Source organism: Lithobates pipiens, unplaced genomic scaffold, assembly GCF_037356315.1.
Source record: "Lithobates pipiens isolate NorthernLeopardFrog02 unplaced genomic scaffold, aLitPip1_a1.2 Scaffold_19, whole genome shotgun sequence".
Classification (NCBI taxonomy): Eukaryota; Metazoa; Chordata; class Amphibia; order Anura; family Ranidae; genus Lithobates; species Lithobates pipiens.
The window spans coordinates 403,409,549-403,426,159 of record NW_027507764.1 but is presented as its reverse complement, the minus strand read 5'-3'; the positions used below and the strand labels follow the sequence as shown (position 1 = coordinate 403,426,159).

The window sequence follows — 16,611 nt, the reverse complement described above, 5'->3', positions numbered from 1 at the left end:
AGTTATTGGACATCAGTAATGTAGATTGTAAAGCTGAAGGATGACACTTTTGAAGAAATGCTTAGGGGGAAGTCCCAGAAGGAAGTACTGGCAGGAGATGAGAACAGCAAAAGAAGCTGCAGACCATGACCATGCCTGGTCATGGCGAGTAAAAAACAAAACTGGCAGGTCACAGAAATGCTTTGCCAAAACCATTGAAACCCTAGTGGGACTGCACACAGGATTGTGCTGAGCAAAAATGTATGTATATGTGCTTGGCTACAGCTACAAAAGAATCACAATTTGCAATCTACCAAATAGACTCAGGTTACCAAATAGGAAAGAGTTTTCCCAAGTTAGTGGAGATCCTAGGTAGGAATGCCTCCATCATTCAGTAGTAGTGGCAGGGGGTAATCTGTTTGAAACCAGAAAAACGGAAAAATAAAAGCAGCAACTAGAAGTTAAGCTTACCCGTCACCCTCCATTTTGTAAACCACAGGTACTCGCTTCTCTGGTTCTATTCCAAGCTCTTGCTGTACTGTTTCCAAATTCCTCTCAAAAGTGTCCACACTGCCAATATTAAACCAGATAGTACTCTATAAATAGAAATAAAAACAAAAAAACAACATATCACCAACCGAACAGATCTTGCCCCTTTAATCCTAACAGAATGGACCTTACTAGACTTAAAGGCAGTCTACCTTTACTAAAAAACTGCTTATGCAGATAAGGGGTGTCTGTAATTAAAAACAAACCGTAAATAATGCCCATGCTTTAGGTGTAGGCCATTTATGTACCTCCCAAAGCCTGACTGAAGCCTACTGGGATGGTGGAGGTGACTAGGAACAGCTAGAGGTTTCTCAGCAACATCCTAGCAACAAGGCAGGACAGGGATGATACAATCTCTGGGAGTTTTTAAGCCAGGCTTCGGGAGGTATCTAAACATCCTACACCTACAAGGAAGGGCATTATATTACTTTGGTCAAGGCTCCAGTTTGTTTTTATCGACATCCCCATCGCTCCATAGCAGATATACTGCTACAGGGTGGCTGTTCTGTGCAGTATCTATACACATGTTTCTGCAGTTCCGCCAAGGGGGCACACATTGCTTCTGCCGTGATTATTCACAGCAAAAGCTGATCTGCAGGTGCCAGATAATGGATGCCAGCCGACACCCACCGATCCTTGGGCACAGAGACACAGGACGGAGCTCTGTCTATGTAAACAAGGCAGAGCTCCTTTCTGACAAGGGGAAAATTATGGATTTTGTGTCCCTGCAAACCAGGGAATAAAATCCAATGCCGCCACTGCGGGTAAGGGAACCCGGCATCGTAGCCTTGCGGCTTCACAACAGGAACCCTACTGCACATGCTCGAGGCCCCGCTCCTCTCTCCTACTGGCCCGGTGGCAGGGGGAGGAGGAGGGAGCCCAGCGGCGACATGATGGGCCATGGCGTGGACTCCTGGAATTGGGAACAGGATACGTGTCAAAGACAGGTATCCTGCCCCCCCTTCCGAAAAGGTGGCACCTGTGGCACCGAAGGGGGGAGAGGAGACAAATGAGCAGAAGTTTGACTTTTGGGTGGAACTCCGCTTTAAGTGCAGGTCTCACTGGTGGCATGGATGTTGTAAAGTGAAGTATGTATACTGGAATGTAGATCTCTCTAATGGCAGGAAAATAGGACTATGGAGTGAGCTGTGTGACTTTCCTGCAAGTCTGTGCCTCCTGTGTTGATGTTCTGAAAATGTAAGTGAGGATACGCTGCCTCAATACCTTCATTACAATACTGATATTTCCCAGCATTACAATAGGATGAAAGCATTTTTAAATACTCTACTTCAACAATATGGATTTACATCGAAAAAGTAAAAAATTACCCCATCCCAAGGTGTCTTGTAGGATGTAAGGATAACCCGTACATAGCGCTTATTCACTACTTGAAGTCGATCCACCTATGTACAACAGAAAGAACACACACACACATCAGAAAATTGCACTTCTGCACAATCAGTGACAAATAGGAACATCGTATGGAACACCACCTAATAAGGAACAGAGAACAAGTGTAGTCACATGAACATAGTTTACAGATTGGAGAAACCCATCTAATTAACATACAAATTAATTTTTTTTTGAAGGATGTAGATAGTGAAGGTAGAAATTGCCATTGTTTTTCAGTTATGAAGCTATTAGAGAAGACCCAAACTCACCAAATAATTACATCTTCCTTTGCCTGCCACCAGGTAAGCATGTAAAGAGTAACTCCATTTTCGTTAAGGAAAAAACAATCCCCTCTGGGTGATTGGGGTGTTCATTGCAAGGATTTTAACAAACTTTGTTGCAGACTCCTAACCGTTTCTGTTCTTAAAGTAAAATTTCAGCCTTGCGAGAAAAATAAAAAACCATGCCTGTAAAAACAGTAACGCCCCCCCGTCAGTTTTTCAGGCGGACCCAATTGGACCCTCCTTTATGCTCTATGGTGCAGCGGATGTAAAATGACTTATGTCCATTTACACCCGCTTACATCCAAACCAATCCGCTAAAAACTGACATTCCCCATCCATAAACAGATCTGATGGCAGTCAGGTGTAAATGGACTGGCAGTCTGTTTACATCCCACCATCCATAGAGGAGAGTGTGCTGTGTTTGTTCTGCATAAGCAGCATGGAGACGGAGCAGCCATGCTCAGCTGGGATCTGCAGACAGATTCCCTGCTGAGCAGGTGTGTGGAAGGGGCCTATGGGTTGATTTAGACATGCATTTAAGTCTCCCTTGCCTCTGAAGACCAATCCGCATTAAGTACACGTTTCAGTGGCTACTGCAGTGTTTTGTATCTGTTAATGATTTTTAGTGTATTTTTTGTGAAAATATTGATTTATAAACCTTTCTGCAAATATCATGGGGCAATAAAAATCAGTAGTACCTTCTTTTTATGCTACTGGTCATGTGTTCAGAAAATGTATGGTTTGGGGGGTCTTTTACAATCTCTAAAAGCTGTAAGTGAAAAATGAAAACCTCCAGATTTTTTAGAGAAATTTGGTTATTTACAGCTTTGCGTACATTCGATTTTCATAAAAAAGTCACAATTTAAAAGTTACAAATATTTGTTATTTATTAACAATATAGGTTAAACTTCTATATTTAGTAGGAATTTTGTAAAATTTGCTATATCTAATAATTTTTTTTGTATTTTTAGCAAAAATATTGTTTTGAGAAACATTTGAAAGCTGTAAGTGAAAAATAAAAAAGCGATGGAAAAATTGCAAAAATGGTCTGGCCAGCTGGCTCAGCAGACCTTCAGCCATTTTTTCATCTTTCTCCAAATTAAGTCTTCTACCATTGCAGTGTTATCAATGGAAGTCAAAACTGTAATTCGCCAATAAAAAATAAAGTATGTACTATACTTCCTCTTTCACTGCTGGTAAATAGCCTAGGCGAGTGACGTTTATTCCTACCTTTGCACTGACTCCCAGGGAGAGAAAACGTCAGATATTCCAGGACTTCTCATTTCTTTTCCAATTTTTTCCCTTTCTCACTCTCGTGAGTTTGCAGGCAGGGGAGGAGCGTGGGGAGAGTGGAGAAGGGTTGGGATGAGTCAAACAAGAGCGGAGGCGAGCTGGAGGGAGGAGATAGGAAGAGACGCGCAAGGATCGATTGTGCAAGTGCAGGCAAGCGTTTTATGCGCATGTGCTCCCAGGCCTTTGTTTACAAGTTACTATAGCAGCCGCAGCAGAAGTTCACTGCTGCTGCTATAGTGACCTGTACACATCAGAACAGAAGCGCTGTTTCTACTGCGCATGCACAGCCCGGAGCCCCTTTACTGCACATGTGTGATATTTCACTGGGTTGGCAGGGGCCAAATGATCAGCATTGTTCCCAAAATACTGCGGCTACAAATGGCTGCTCACAGTAGCAGCGTGGGGGATAGAAACAAGTTGGTTTGACACAGAAAGAGTAAACCGATATGTACTATTATTTCCAAATTCTGCTGTACGATGTTTAAACTGCATACTAATGTTTTTATTCAGCCAGCTTGACTGCAGTTCCTCTTTAAAAGTGGAGCTGTCATGGTTATGTAGTAATCTTCCTCTGCTCATCTGTTCAGACTAAGAGGCCAGCCACTTCCACCTGGTGGTCTTTATAACCTCTCCTCTAAGCATGGCTCCACCCCAGGCCCCATCAGGGAACCCTATATTAACCTGTGCACTGCAAGCCAGCGGTGCTGATGAACCATTGTGTATCCCTTGTGTTTGGCTTCCGGTTTCCTGCTTGGCGTGTGCTCTACGTTTGTCTCCGTTACCGACCTTGGTGTGTTCTCAAAGATTCCGGTCTGCTTGTGACCTTGACCTTTTGGCATGTCCCCGACCATCCCTGCCTACCTGTGACCCTGAACCATTGGCGTGTACTCTGTTGTTCCTGTCTGCTAGTTGCCTTATCCCCTTACTATCCTTGTTGTTCCAGGCTGCTGCTTCCTTCTCCTGTAGTCTACTGTGAGCGTGAGCTGTGAGACCCTAGGAGACGCGACCTGGAGCCAGACTGCAGCGAAGTCCATCCACACCACTGGAGGCTCTGGCGAACACCTGCTGGCTCTTAGACTCCGCGCCCTGGGGAATCTATGCTCTAGCTCCCATTGGGATCTGTGTTAGTGATCCTGTAGACCTGTGTCCTGAATCTCCCTGGGTGCAATCCGCAGCAGTCAGTCCTAAGGTCTACTACCTAGTGGTGCACTTCCGACTCCTACGGAGTGCATCTGTCACCTGGTCTCAGGTGACCTGACAGGAGCACAGGGCCTGGCAGCAAAAGGGTTAAAGACATCCTTAGAAGATTAATTCCTAAATAGGAGTGTTCTTGTTCATTTTAATCAGCTGGTTCACTTGCAGTGTTCTGATGAGGAAATTTGTAGAGTTTGCATCCTTGTGGATTCAATTAACCCTTAGCAAAAATGTAATTCCTATTGCAGAGGGTGCCTAAAATTTTATTTGTATCTTAGTGCAGAATTATGAGGAAACCAGTGAGCCAAATCAAACAAGCAGGAAATGACATTTCTATAAAAGTTCTGTAGACCAACTGTGTACAGAAGGTCTTCAGGTTGCCATACTGCATTGTCTTTTACAGAAATTTACAAAGGCTGCAGATTGAAAAGGAAAGGCATTTTGTTAATATTAAATTACAATGGGCTGGGGCGTGGCCTGGAGTGCAATAGAGGAGGACACTTGCAGAGAGTGCTCTGCTCGTCCATACTCCTTGAGCAACCATCTTTCACTCATCCTGTCCATCCTGCATGTCCTTGGCCCTTCAGTAGCTCTGCCTCTCTCCCCACAGGATCTTTGGAGTTTTCCGCCTGATTTGGATGCGGCTCGGGGCCGATCTTGGATGATATGCCCGCCCGGAGCTGCCAGTAGGATAGACTGCGGCTTCGGCCTAGCGACGGCCATCTTGCTACACCCGGCGGCTGCCCCTGTGAGTGTCCCTGGCCTGCCTGCCCACCTACAGAACTGCTGCTTGTTTACTAAGGGCCACCGGATCCCCTGTGGCCCCCATTTGCCATGTGGCGGCCGGTGGGACAGTCCGCGGCTCCAGCCTAGCTCCCGGAGCGACGGCCATCTTGCTACACCCGCCGGGGCCAGTGCAGCTCCCCTTGGCCTGCTTGATTGCCCCGGGCCCACCAGCCTCTTGATACTGCACCTGGGCCATCCACAGAGTACCTATTTACCCTGCAGTGGCTGGGGCTCTGGTGTGATGGCCATTTTGCTCCACTCCCTGAGAAACTGTACAGGCCCTACAAGTCTCCCGGACTACCCTGAGGCGGTCGTCTCCTGCTGCAATCACCAGCCCTTACCGGTACCTGTCCGCTACTAATACACCATGTCATTTTATAACAGCTACGGGAGGGAACTGTCTAGCAAACAGCAGCCATATTGGTATACCCCTGTTTCTTGACCAAGTCTCCACCTAAAAAAAGTTCCAAGGCTGCCAATAAGCTTGCCAAGTACCGTTGCTCTGAGGCGGACCAGCAGGCTGGAGGTGGCGCCGGCGCCTCCTCGGATGCAGAGCACTCTATGATGGCCACTAATAAAGTGCTTGATGCTATCGCTCTATGCCAGAGTATGCTCACCACCAAAATTGAGGAGGTTACAATTGAGGTGTCCCTTATCCGGTAGGATCTCTCTGCCCTGCGGGACCTCGTGGCGGAGACTGAGACCGGCATTAGCAAAGCAGAAGACGTTCTACACCCCCTGCAACATACCACGGACGAGGTGCGCCGCCAGCTGAAACAGATCACTCTCAATAGAGCTGGTTCACACATCTCCGGGGGGCGGCCACGGAGCACAGAGAGGAGACCTGTGCGTCTTTAGCTTAATTTCAGGTCTAAATTCCACAAAAAATTCAGACCTAATTTAGTCCTGAAAAACAGTAAACAGGGGATGCACTGGACCTCCTGCTGTGCCCTGCAGCCACACACAGTGTGAAATCAGCCTAAAATAGAAACTGGCACAGGTGATGTAGATAGACCTGAAATGGTTCATGTGGCACTCGCCACTCCTGACAGTTGCCTGTGTCTTTATAAAGGTGCAGAAGGCTTAGTGAATTCCCTGGTTTGACTCAGATTTAAACTAAGAACAGCTCTCTATGAGCAGGCAGGCAGATAGGACAAAAGACGTGAGTCATTCCCCTAACTCAGTTATGAATTCATAATCAAAATAAACAGGCTTATTTAAAGCCGTATTAAACCCAAACGCTAGCATATATTATATTTCAGCTTACCATTTCTTAAATGTGATGGCTGCATTTGTTTTGTTTAGGCTTTTATTTTCATCTGGTGACCCAGAGAGTGAGTCAGTTTTTCAAAAGAACAAGCTTCTTCCAGATGTTAAAAAAAAAAAAAAAAAAAAAAAAAAGGGGGGGGGGGGGGGGGGGGGACAACAAATGTAGCCGCTATATCCAATGATTGGCAAGCTGAAATTTATTACAATTCCGGGTTTAACAACATTTTATTGGTAAAGTACAATTCCTCCAGTCACACAGTTGCCATTCTTTTCCTACTCACCAGGCCTTCTGCCAGGTAGTTGTTAATAAAATCTTTCCATGTGATCTCTATTTGAGTCTTCTTATAGAAGATGTAGTAAGTGGCAACCGTCCATAACCCTAAAGAGCCCAGTAAAATGGTTCGGAACTGATTATCATCCCAAGGAATGTCCCCCTGCAAATTAAAATAAAGAGATATCAAAAGATCCAAAATGTGCTAAGCTTCTATATTTAGACAAATTGTCAATAAAACATTTATATGCAGACATGCCATTATTATTTATTAGATGAGTGCTCAGTAAAGTCCAGCAGTAATGAGACTTGGGTCAAATAAACATTTAAAGATTTTGTTTACTTCCATTATCAAAAATGCTGGATATCATACTACTTTGTACCCATACTATGCTGTTATTTGCTTTTTTTTTTTTTTTTTTTAAATAGCAACAATAAGGCATAATTAAAAGAAGGGGAAGTCACCTTAGACATCCTTGACCACCAATCTTTATCTTTCTTCCCACCTTTTTTGCCACCTCCTCCAGAGTCCCCACTTCCACCAGAGGAATGCTTTTCATTAGCTTCATTATCTTCACAGAGGGATTAACAGGAAGGAAAAAAAAAAAAAAGAAACAAAAAATAAAGCTTGCATGTAACAAAATATAGTAACAATTGCTCACTCACATACTCTTCAAGACTCTGGTCATGTAAAGACAGTCGTGGTGCACCGAAATTAAAAGGTTTGGTGCCAAAACCAAAAATTCAGGATGCACTTGGCCAAAACGGAACATGACAGTTTTTTTTTTTTTTTTAAAACAAATATTTTTTATTTCAAACTTTTTAAATTAATATCAGTAAATTTAAAATTAAATTTATTGTCAGCCATTATTGGCACCTTTAGCGTGAGAAAAGCTCAAGAGAAATGCATCCCTTTAAATTCTATGTATGTCTTCACACTAGTCCATTGTGCTTTAGTTTTGGTGTTAAAAAGCCCTATTGCTACATTTTTGATCAGCTAAAAAATAAACCAAAAAGGCACCTCCCCGTTAAATTGCATTGAAAACATAGTGGGGATGCACCCGTGTTCTGTTTTTGAAGCGCTTTTTGAATCACAAGACCCAAGAAAAAAAAAAAAAAACACACCTTAAAGCACGGTTAAATCGTAGTAAAATTGCGAGTGTTTTTGGCACCATTATCGGCAAAACGTTGATGACTCTATTTTCAACCAATACATTTCAGCGGCCGAAATTTTGGTGCATCGCTAATAGAAAACTAAACAAGTATACCCCATAGAAAATGACTTTTTCAACTAATTTGAACAAGAAAACATATCTCCATTCAAATATTGCCTAAAAGATAAAAAGAGGATATACACATAAAAATGGTTCATAAAATTAGCACGGTAAATTTATTCCTAGAGTGTAAATTGACAAAAATGCACATTTTCCACATGGGGGAAAAAAAAAAAAAATGAATAAATAAAACTACTATACACCCAAATTTACCACCACTACAAATTAATGAAATTAGAATCATGCGCTCCAAATTAGGTGCCAATTCTTAACCCTCTTAGGGAGGGTTTGGTGTTCTCTTCACTACTGATGCATGTGGGATCCTAATTTCAAGAACAACAGAGCTCTCCAAAGCCTTGTTTACACTTGCCATCTGCAGGTGGTAAAAACATGTAACTGAGCCAGGTTTTAACCTCCCAATGCCACCTGCTCCCCTTTAAGCTACAAAGTCAGAGGACAGGTGTGTATGTATGCTTTGCATCGCGGAACAGCAAAATGACTGGCGCCACTGATCGTATGTACCTAGTTTGCAGACGAGAGTCTAACTATGATCAGTACAATTCATCTCAGAAACCCATTTCAGAAGAGTTGGAACCTGCAAAGATTTCCAGTGGCGGGATAACCGCCCATGCTGCTGTTCAGAAATACCATAGTATACCTTTCTGGATGTGTTTAAAAGAGCCAGGAATAATAAAAAAGCAAAACAATCTGGGAAGTGATTGATGGAATCCTCACATTATGGATAAATATGGGAGAGATAGCGTACAACTGAAAACAGAAGTGAATTATGAGAGAGGGGGGGGGGGTTCCCCTAACCGACAGGTATCAGCAATATAGCAGCAGGTCGGCTTAAAATTAATTAGGTAGTTAGATGGTAAAACTTAAAAGAAAATTGGAATTTTACTAGAAGTGGGCTGCACGGATCAGAGTTCAAGTCTAATGTTAAATTGCGCTTCGGGTTAATAGAACTTGCGACTAAATTAAAACGTTGTAGTTTGGGATCAGACCTTGGATCAGAGATAATAATGATGTGGCTGGAGTGCCCATGGTAGAAACAAAATACAGATGGACAGGTGAACAACTTAGGGTGAGGCTTGCACACTGGCTTCAGATAGCAGGAACATCACAGTCACTGCAGAGAGGCATAGCAAGTGACACAGGGACCCACAAAAGCCAGTCGACCAAGCCAGCACCAGCACACATACAGAGGAACCGGCAGGGCAGATCAGCACAAGCCAGGGCAGAAAGCAGGCTCCAGAGACCAGCGCAGAGGACACAGAACTATCAGCACAAAAGCAAAGTACAAAGCCTGGAGAAGAGCCAGGTGAGCAGAGCAGGGGCCAGTCCGAACCAAACTGAAGCCGGACAGCAGCAAGCAGAGCAGTACGCAACCAGGATAGTTAGTACCTTAACCACCTCAATACCAGGCACTTAAACACCTTCTTGCCCAGACCAATTTTGAGCTTTCAGCGCTGTCGCACTTTGAATGACAATTGCCCGGTCATGCTACACGGTACCCAAATGAAATTTTTAACATTTTTTTCCCACAAATAGAGCTTTCTTTTGGTGGTATTTGATCACCTCTACGGTTTTTATTTTTTGCGCTACAAATAAAAAAATACCAATTTTTTTTTTTAAAAAAACATGTTTTTTTTGTTTCAGTTTCAAAACTTTGTAAATAAGTACGTTTTCTCCTTTACTGATGGGGCTACACTGATGGGCACTGATAAGGCAGCACTGATGAGGTGGCATTGATGGACACTGATAGGGGGCACTGATAGGGGGCACAGGTGGGCACTCATAGGCGGCATTGTATTGTTATACTGTACTAATGGATGCCAATCAGTGCCAAACAATAATGCATGCCAATCAGTGATGCCCATTGTGGGCACTGATTGGCATCCATTATGGCACTGACTGGCATCCCTGGTGGTCTAGGGAGGATTACCTTTTGTTGGGCATCCCTGGTGGTCTGGTGGCATCCCTGGTGGTCCAGTGTGGGCATCCTTGGGGGGGGGGGGGGGCTGTGCTGATAATCGATCAGCACAGACCCCCCCTGTCAGAGGAGCAGCCGATCGGCTCTCCTCTACTCGCGTCTGACAGACGCGAGTGAGGAAAAGCCGATCACTGGCTCTTCCTATTTACACTGTGATCAGCCGTGATTGGACACGGCTGATCGCGTGGTAAAGAGTCTCCATCGGAGACTCTTTACCGAGATCGTAGTTGCCGGGTGTCAGACTGAAACCCCGCAACAACGATCGCCGCGATGCGCGCCCCCGGGGACGCGCAGCGGCTCATAATCCTGATCACGTCATATGACGTCCGATCAGGATTATGCAACCACTTTGCCACCGTCAATTCCCTATAGGGCGGGCGGCAAGTGGTTAATGCCAGCTCTGCTGCTACTGATATAGTACAGCTACAGTGCAGTACAGACAGTATAGGTAGCAGTGCCAGTGCTGATGCTGGTACAGATGGTAAGGTGCAGCTACTCTGTTCTTGTTCACAGGTGCTTCAAGTAGCAATATAGATAGCAAGATGCCAGCTCTGCCAATGCAGCAGAGATACCTAAATGCTGTTTCTATTAATACAGTACAGGTGGAGCACAAGTAGAAATGCCGCTGGTACAGGTGTAGTTGATTTGCTCTGTCTCCATTTACCGGTGCGGTTGACTCACTCTGGGTCCGGCGGAGTTCCGGCGAAAAAAAAATTGAAAACATGTTCTATTTTTAAAGTCCGTCAGATTTTTGGACAGCAAAGGTCCGATGGAGCCCACACACCATCGAATTGTCTGACGGATTCGTGCCTTCTGAACTTTGCTGTCGAAAAGTCCGGTCGGGTTTATGCGGCATTAGGGGTTCAGGTTTCTAGGGATGTGGCCGATTAGGTCTCACTAAATGTAGAGCCTCTTCTCTCGCTGATTAAAGCTAAAACAGAGACATTGGCCAAATTACCATTGGGAGTTACGGGCCGCTTGGGACTTTGACTTGATACTTTTACCTAAAATTCTCTATGTACTATGACACTCCCTGGTCTACATTCCACTTAGATACTTTAACACTATGGACACTTTACAATCTTTCATTTGGGGGCTCAGTAGACACAAACTATCCTGGAAGGTTCTTCAGATCCCAACTTCCCCAAGGGGTCTTGCAGTTCCGGACTTCGGATCATATTACATACCTTATCATATTGATAAGACTGACAAAATGTAGATACCTTGCTTTGGAATGTCATCCTGCAGAAACCCACATCCATTTTGCGAACTGCTGCGTGGCCTGCATGGCTCATTGGAGCAGCCAAATGGCTCTGGCCTTTTATTTCAGCACAAGCGGATCTGGCAATGTCCAAGATGGGAACAACTGGGTTTCATATGAATACTCCCTTGTGGTAAACAAACTTCTCCCAGAACTCCTTCAGATACCCGATCCTATATAGCCATTTAAGGGAGTTTACTTGCTGTCCCATGTACTCATAAATGGAACACTTAAAACCTTTGATCAATTAAAAGCAGAATTTAACCACCCCAAACTATATGTGCTTCCGTTTTCTGCAGGAACACCATGCCCTCTATACCCAGTTCAGGGGCTTCTAACCCAACCTACCATCCCTGGATGCACTTGACTTAATTTGTAGTAATGAACCACTTCAACTTATATCTATTTTTTACAACATGCTCATTGCTCCAGCTATCACTAAACTTGCCTACACTGTTAAGACTAAATGGGTTGATGATGTTGGGGAGGTGGATGATGAGGACTGGGGTGAAGCTCTGGAGCTGCACCCTCGTATCCCCCAAAATGTCGGATAGGCATACGCAAATCTACATAACACATCGGGCATACTTTACTTCGCACTGATTTGCCAAATTCTGTCCTTCGCATTGTTCCATGTGCCCCAGATATTTGATATCAGTTGTTACCTTTGGCCATCTCCTCTGGCACTCCCCCTATATTTGAGGATACTGGTCACAGATTGTCCAATTCCTACATGATCAGGTGGGCTCACTGGTGTCCCTGGATCCTAAGCAATGCCTGTTGGGTATCTTTCCTGACACCGATATAGATAAACACACTCTAAAGCAGTGATGGCGAACCTTGGCACCCCAGATGTTTTGGAACTACATTTCCCATGATGCTCCACTACACTGCAGAGTGCCAGAGCGTCATGGGAAATGTAGTTCCAAAACATCTGAGGTGCCAAGGTTCACTATCACTGCTCTAAAGCCCCATACACACCATCAGTTTTTCTGCTGAGTTTTTCCTTCAGATTTACCAAAACCATATAATATGAGGTCAAACCTTAAGCGTTTCAATGTGTATGCAATCAGGCAGACCCTTGCACTACATGGTTTTGGTAAATCTGAAGGAAAAACTCAGCAGAAAAACTGATAGTGTGTATGGGGCTTTAGATTCCTGCATAAAACCTTGTTTGTAGCTAGAAAAATTATAGCTCGTAATTGTATCCAGGCCACGGCTCCTACAGTGGCTGCCTGGATTGCTGAAATCAATAATACCCTACCATACAAAAAGATTACCGTATTTACAGCTTTACCTCACATTTTTTTCATGGCACGGTAAACTGTTCACAGACCGTGATTTTTGGAGGTATTCCATGCAGTGATGTCCATCACAAAATCATGCCTGTTTTTTTTACAGTGCCATCTAAGGGCCCAACATTCAGAGACATCCAATATTGTGTTTCAGCCTTGTCCCTTGTACACAGAGATTTCTCCAGATTCTCAGAATCTTGTGATATTATGTGCTGTAGATGATAATAGTATATTTAAAGTCTTTGTATCTTTACACTGAGGATTAGTCTGAAATTGTTTGATAATTTTTAGACACAGCTTTTCACGGATTGATGAGCCACTGCCCATCTTTATGTCTGAGACACTCTGAGATTCTGTTTTTATATCCAATGATGTTACTGACCTGTTGCCAGTTAACGTAATTGGTTTCAAATTGTTCTTCCAGCTCTCTTTCTTGTCAGTACCACTTACTTTGCCAGCTTTTTGTTGCCCTGTTCTAACTTTTGAGAAGTGTTGCCACCATCAATTTCAAAATTAATGTATTTTCTTCTTAAAAAAAAAAAAAAAAAAAAAAAAAAAAGGTACATTTTCTCCGTTTAACACCTTATGGCCTATAACAGAATGACGGCCGTGCAGTGGCTTTACCATCCTGACTAGATGTCATATGACTTCTTTCCATCGTGCCGCAAGCACCCACAGGGGCGTGCAGTGTAGCAATTGGTGGTGAGCTGTGTCCCTTGGACACAGTGCATCACTGATCACAGTAAAGAGTCAATGACATAGGCTTTTTACCATGTGATCAGCTGTGTCCAATCACATCCGATAACGTGTAAACCAATGCTGGTTATCAGTGCCCCAATTATCAGTACAGCATATCAGGGCAGGTTATCAGTGCCCATTAGTGTTGCCTCATCAGTGCTGCCCCATCAGAAGAAAAATTACTTATATAATTTTGCAAATAACAGAAACAAAGAAAAGTTTTTTTTCTTTTCAAAATGTTTGATCTTTTTTCATTTGTTTAGCAAAAAATAAAAACCCAGTAGTGGATACAACCAAAAGAAAGCTCCATTTGTGTAAAAAAAAAAAAAAAAAAAATATGATAAAAATGTTATATAGGTACAGTGTTGCATGGCCGCACAATTGTCATTTAAGGTGCGACAGAGCTGAAAGCTGAGAATTGGCCTAAGCAGGAAGGGGATAAATGTACCTCATACTGAAGTGGTTAAACATTTCACATGTTTTCCATTTTCTATTTGTGAATAAAATATGGGTTTATGAGATTTCCAAATTGTTGCAATCTGTTTTTAAGTACACGACTGGCCAAACTAAATCAAAAACTTGGCAAAAAAATACGGTAAACAGTTCACATATATTTAGCGGTTTGCCTAGAGTTCGTCTTTAAAGCGATTCGTTTTTTTATTTAAAATAAACAGACTTTACAAACATGTTATACTTACCTGTTCTGTTTCAGTGGATTTGCACAGAGTAGCCTGGATCCTCCTCTTCTGGGGTCCCTCTTGTGGCCCCTCCTTCCTGTCGAGTGCCCCCACAACAAGCAGCTTGCTATAGGGGCACCCGAGCCGAGTCACAGCTCCCCGTGTCCATTCAGACACGGAGCGGTGGCCCAGCCTCACCCCCTGATTAGCTGACACTTTGACAGAAGCGGGAACCAATGGCATCTCTGTTGTGTCTCAGCCAATCAGGAGGGAGAGTCTCAGACGTCCGAGATACTCGTGGACATCGCTGGACAGAGAGGGGGCTCAGGGGTGACTGCTGCACACAGAAGGCTTTTTATCTTCATGCATAGAATGCAGTTATTGCTATCAAATTTCTCCGCCAGTGGGGGCGTGGCGACCGTGCAGCGAGATGGCCGCATTCTAAGAGAGCTCCGCTTCACGCTCAGGGAATAGACTCTCACAAGCCCACCTAACGATCTACACAGCCAGCGGATCGAGCACTAACGATTCCGGAGACCTCCGCCGACTGATACAACATGCGGAAGAGATCTCAGAACCCGCCGAACACAATGAAATTACCGGACTTTTATCTGGCCCTAGACCGCGGGCTACGAAAAGATGGCGGAGGAAGACAACACACACCACAGCACCCGCAGCCTCAAGCACCAGTGACGTCAGCTAAGACGCTGACCAGAGCTGAGTGCACAGCGGAGATGGACGAGGAAACAGGTACACAATCCTCTGACTCTGATTCTCCAAACAACTCTCCATCGACCAGAAGCCCTGTAAAGTCCAAGCCCAGATTAGAGCCTGGTATTAGAGCGCAAGCCAGAACGGCTGAACTGGACATGGAGGTGAGCGGTGGTGGATCGTTTAATCAACAACCAACGGATCCGATCGCACAATTCCCAACCACGGGTCAGCCTATTTCCGATACCACTCTCAAAGAACTACTAATGCTATTGAGAACATCTTTACAAACCGATATGATGACATGTTTACATCAATGCAGAGCTGAAATCAGCGATTTGGAGGAAAGAGTGCATCAGGTAGAGACTAGAATGTGCGATGTCACCTCCTCCTTCAATGCGCTGGTGGATTCTCATACAGCGCATCATGAGGCTATCGACAAGATCCAACTAAAAATGGCGGACCTTGAAGATCGTTCCCGTAGAAACAATCTAAAGATCCGGGGGGTCCCAGAATCGGTGACAGCGCAACAACTCCCAACTTATGCTCAGGACCTCTTTCGAGCACTGGCCCCGTCACTGTCACCATTGGATCTGACGATCGACCGAATTCACAGGGTCCCGAAACCATCGTTTCTGCCTCAAGAAGTACCTCAAGATGTTCTACTGAGAATGCATTTTTTCAAAGCTAAAGAGAAAATCCTGGAAGCACTACGTAAAGGTGACAACATCCCAGAGGTAGCCTCCACACTCCAAATCCTGCCAGACTTGTCACAATACACCTTGCAACTATAACCAAAGCCATGAGAAACCACAAGATTATGTACAAATGAAAAATATCCTGCTAAACTACAAGTATCTTACAACGGGTCCACCCACCTCATTCACTCCCTGGAGGAAGGGCTGCAGAAATTGGCAAATTCTACCTCCTGATCCAGTTTCGGTTACATCTCAGCTGACAAGACAAGTACCAGCCAAAATACACAGTGACTGGCAAGTAAAACAACAACGGAAATCAACAGTTCATCTCACTTGAATCTATCCCAAAATAGCTTCCTCTCCGCAAGCTCTATCAAGATTCCCTGAGCGTCCTTGGTACCTGACATCGTACCATTAGCCCCTCGCATTGGGCATTCCAGTTGCCTGGCCCGTATGGGTCTTGTTTCTTACTCATATTTTGAGTTTCTAATTTTTTTTCCTATTTCTTTTTTTCGTTTTTCGGCTTTGTTTCTACTACCTGCATACGACAGACCAATGACAGGTAACATTGGCTGCTCACATCTTGGACACACGAGTTCATCCTACAAAAATCTCTTATTCATGCTCCAAATACACTTCGACATATACGTACATAATATATGTACTTACACGCCAAATTTACAAAGCTGCAGTTCAACAACTCTCCGAGAATTTATCGAAAGAATTGGACTATGCGGAAGATACACCCGTATGCTGATGCTACACACCCGTATGCCCATTGAAATCCTCGTCTATCGTCTAGAACATCCCCGGGACTATTTCATACAGCATCTACACCCGACGGACTCTATCGCCTCATATTAAGTCACTATGAGCATTAAAATCCTCTCCCTCAATGCGCAGGGACTCAATCATCCTGTCAAAAGACGATCCCTCTGGCAAGA

The 16,611-nt window shown here is 44.2% G+C and overlaps 1 protein-coding gene across 1 annotated transcript in view; it reads right to left on the bottom strand.

Annotated features, from left to right (window-relative positions):
- The window catches only part of AFG3L2 (AFG3 like matrix AAA peptidase subunit 2), a 64,926-nt gene that overhangs the window by 34,138 nt on the left and 14,177 nt on the right, over window positions 1-16,611 (bottom strand). The window contains exons 4-7 of the mRNA XM_077492421.1: window positions 7,483-7,589; window positions 7,028-7,180; window positions 1,857-1,931; window positions 451-575 (exon numbers count right to left, since the gene is read on the bottom strand). Coding sequence (XP_077348547.1) covers window positions 451-575; window positions 1,857-1,931; window positions 7,028-7,180; window positions 7,483-7,589 — 460 coding nt within the window. The remainder of the gene's footprint in view (window positions 1-450; window positions 576-1,856; window positions 1,932-7,027; window positions 7,181-7,482; window positions 7,590-16,611) is intronic.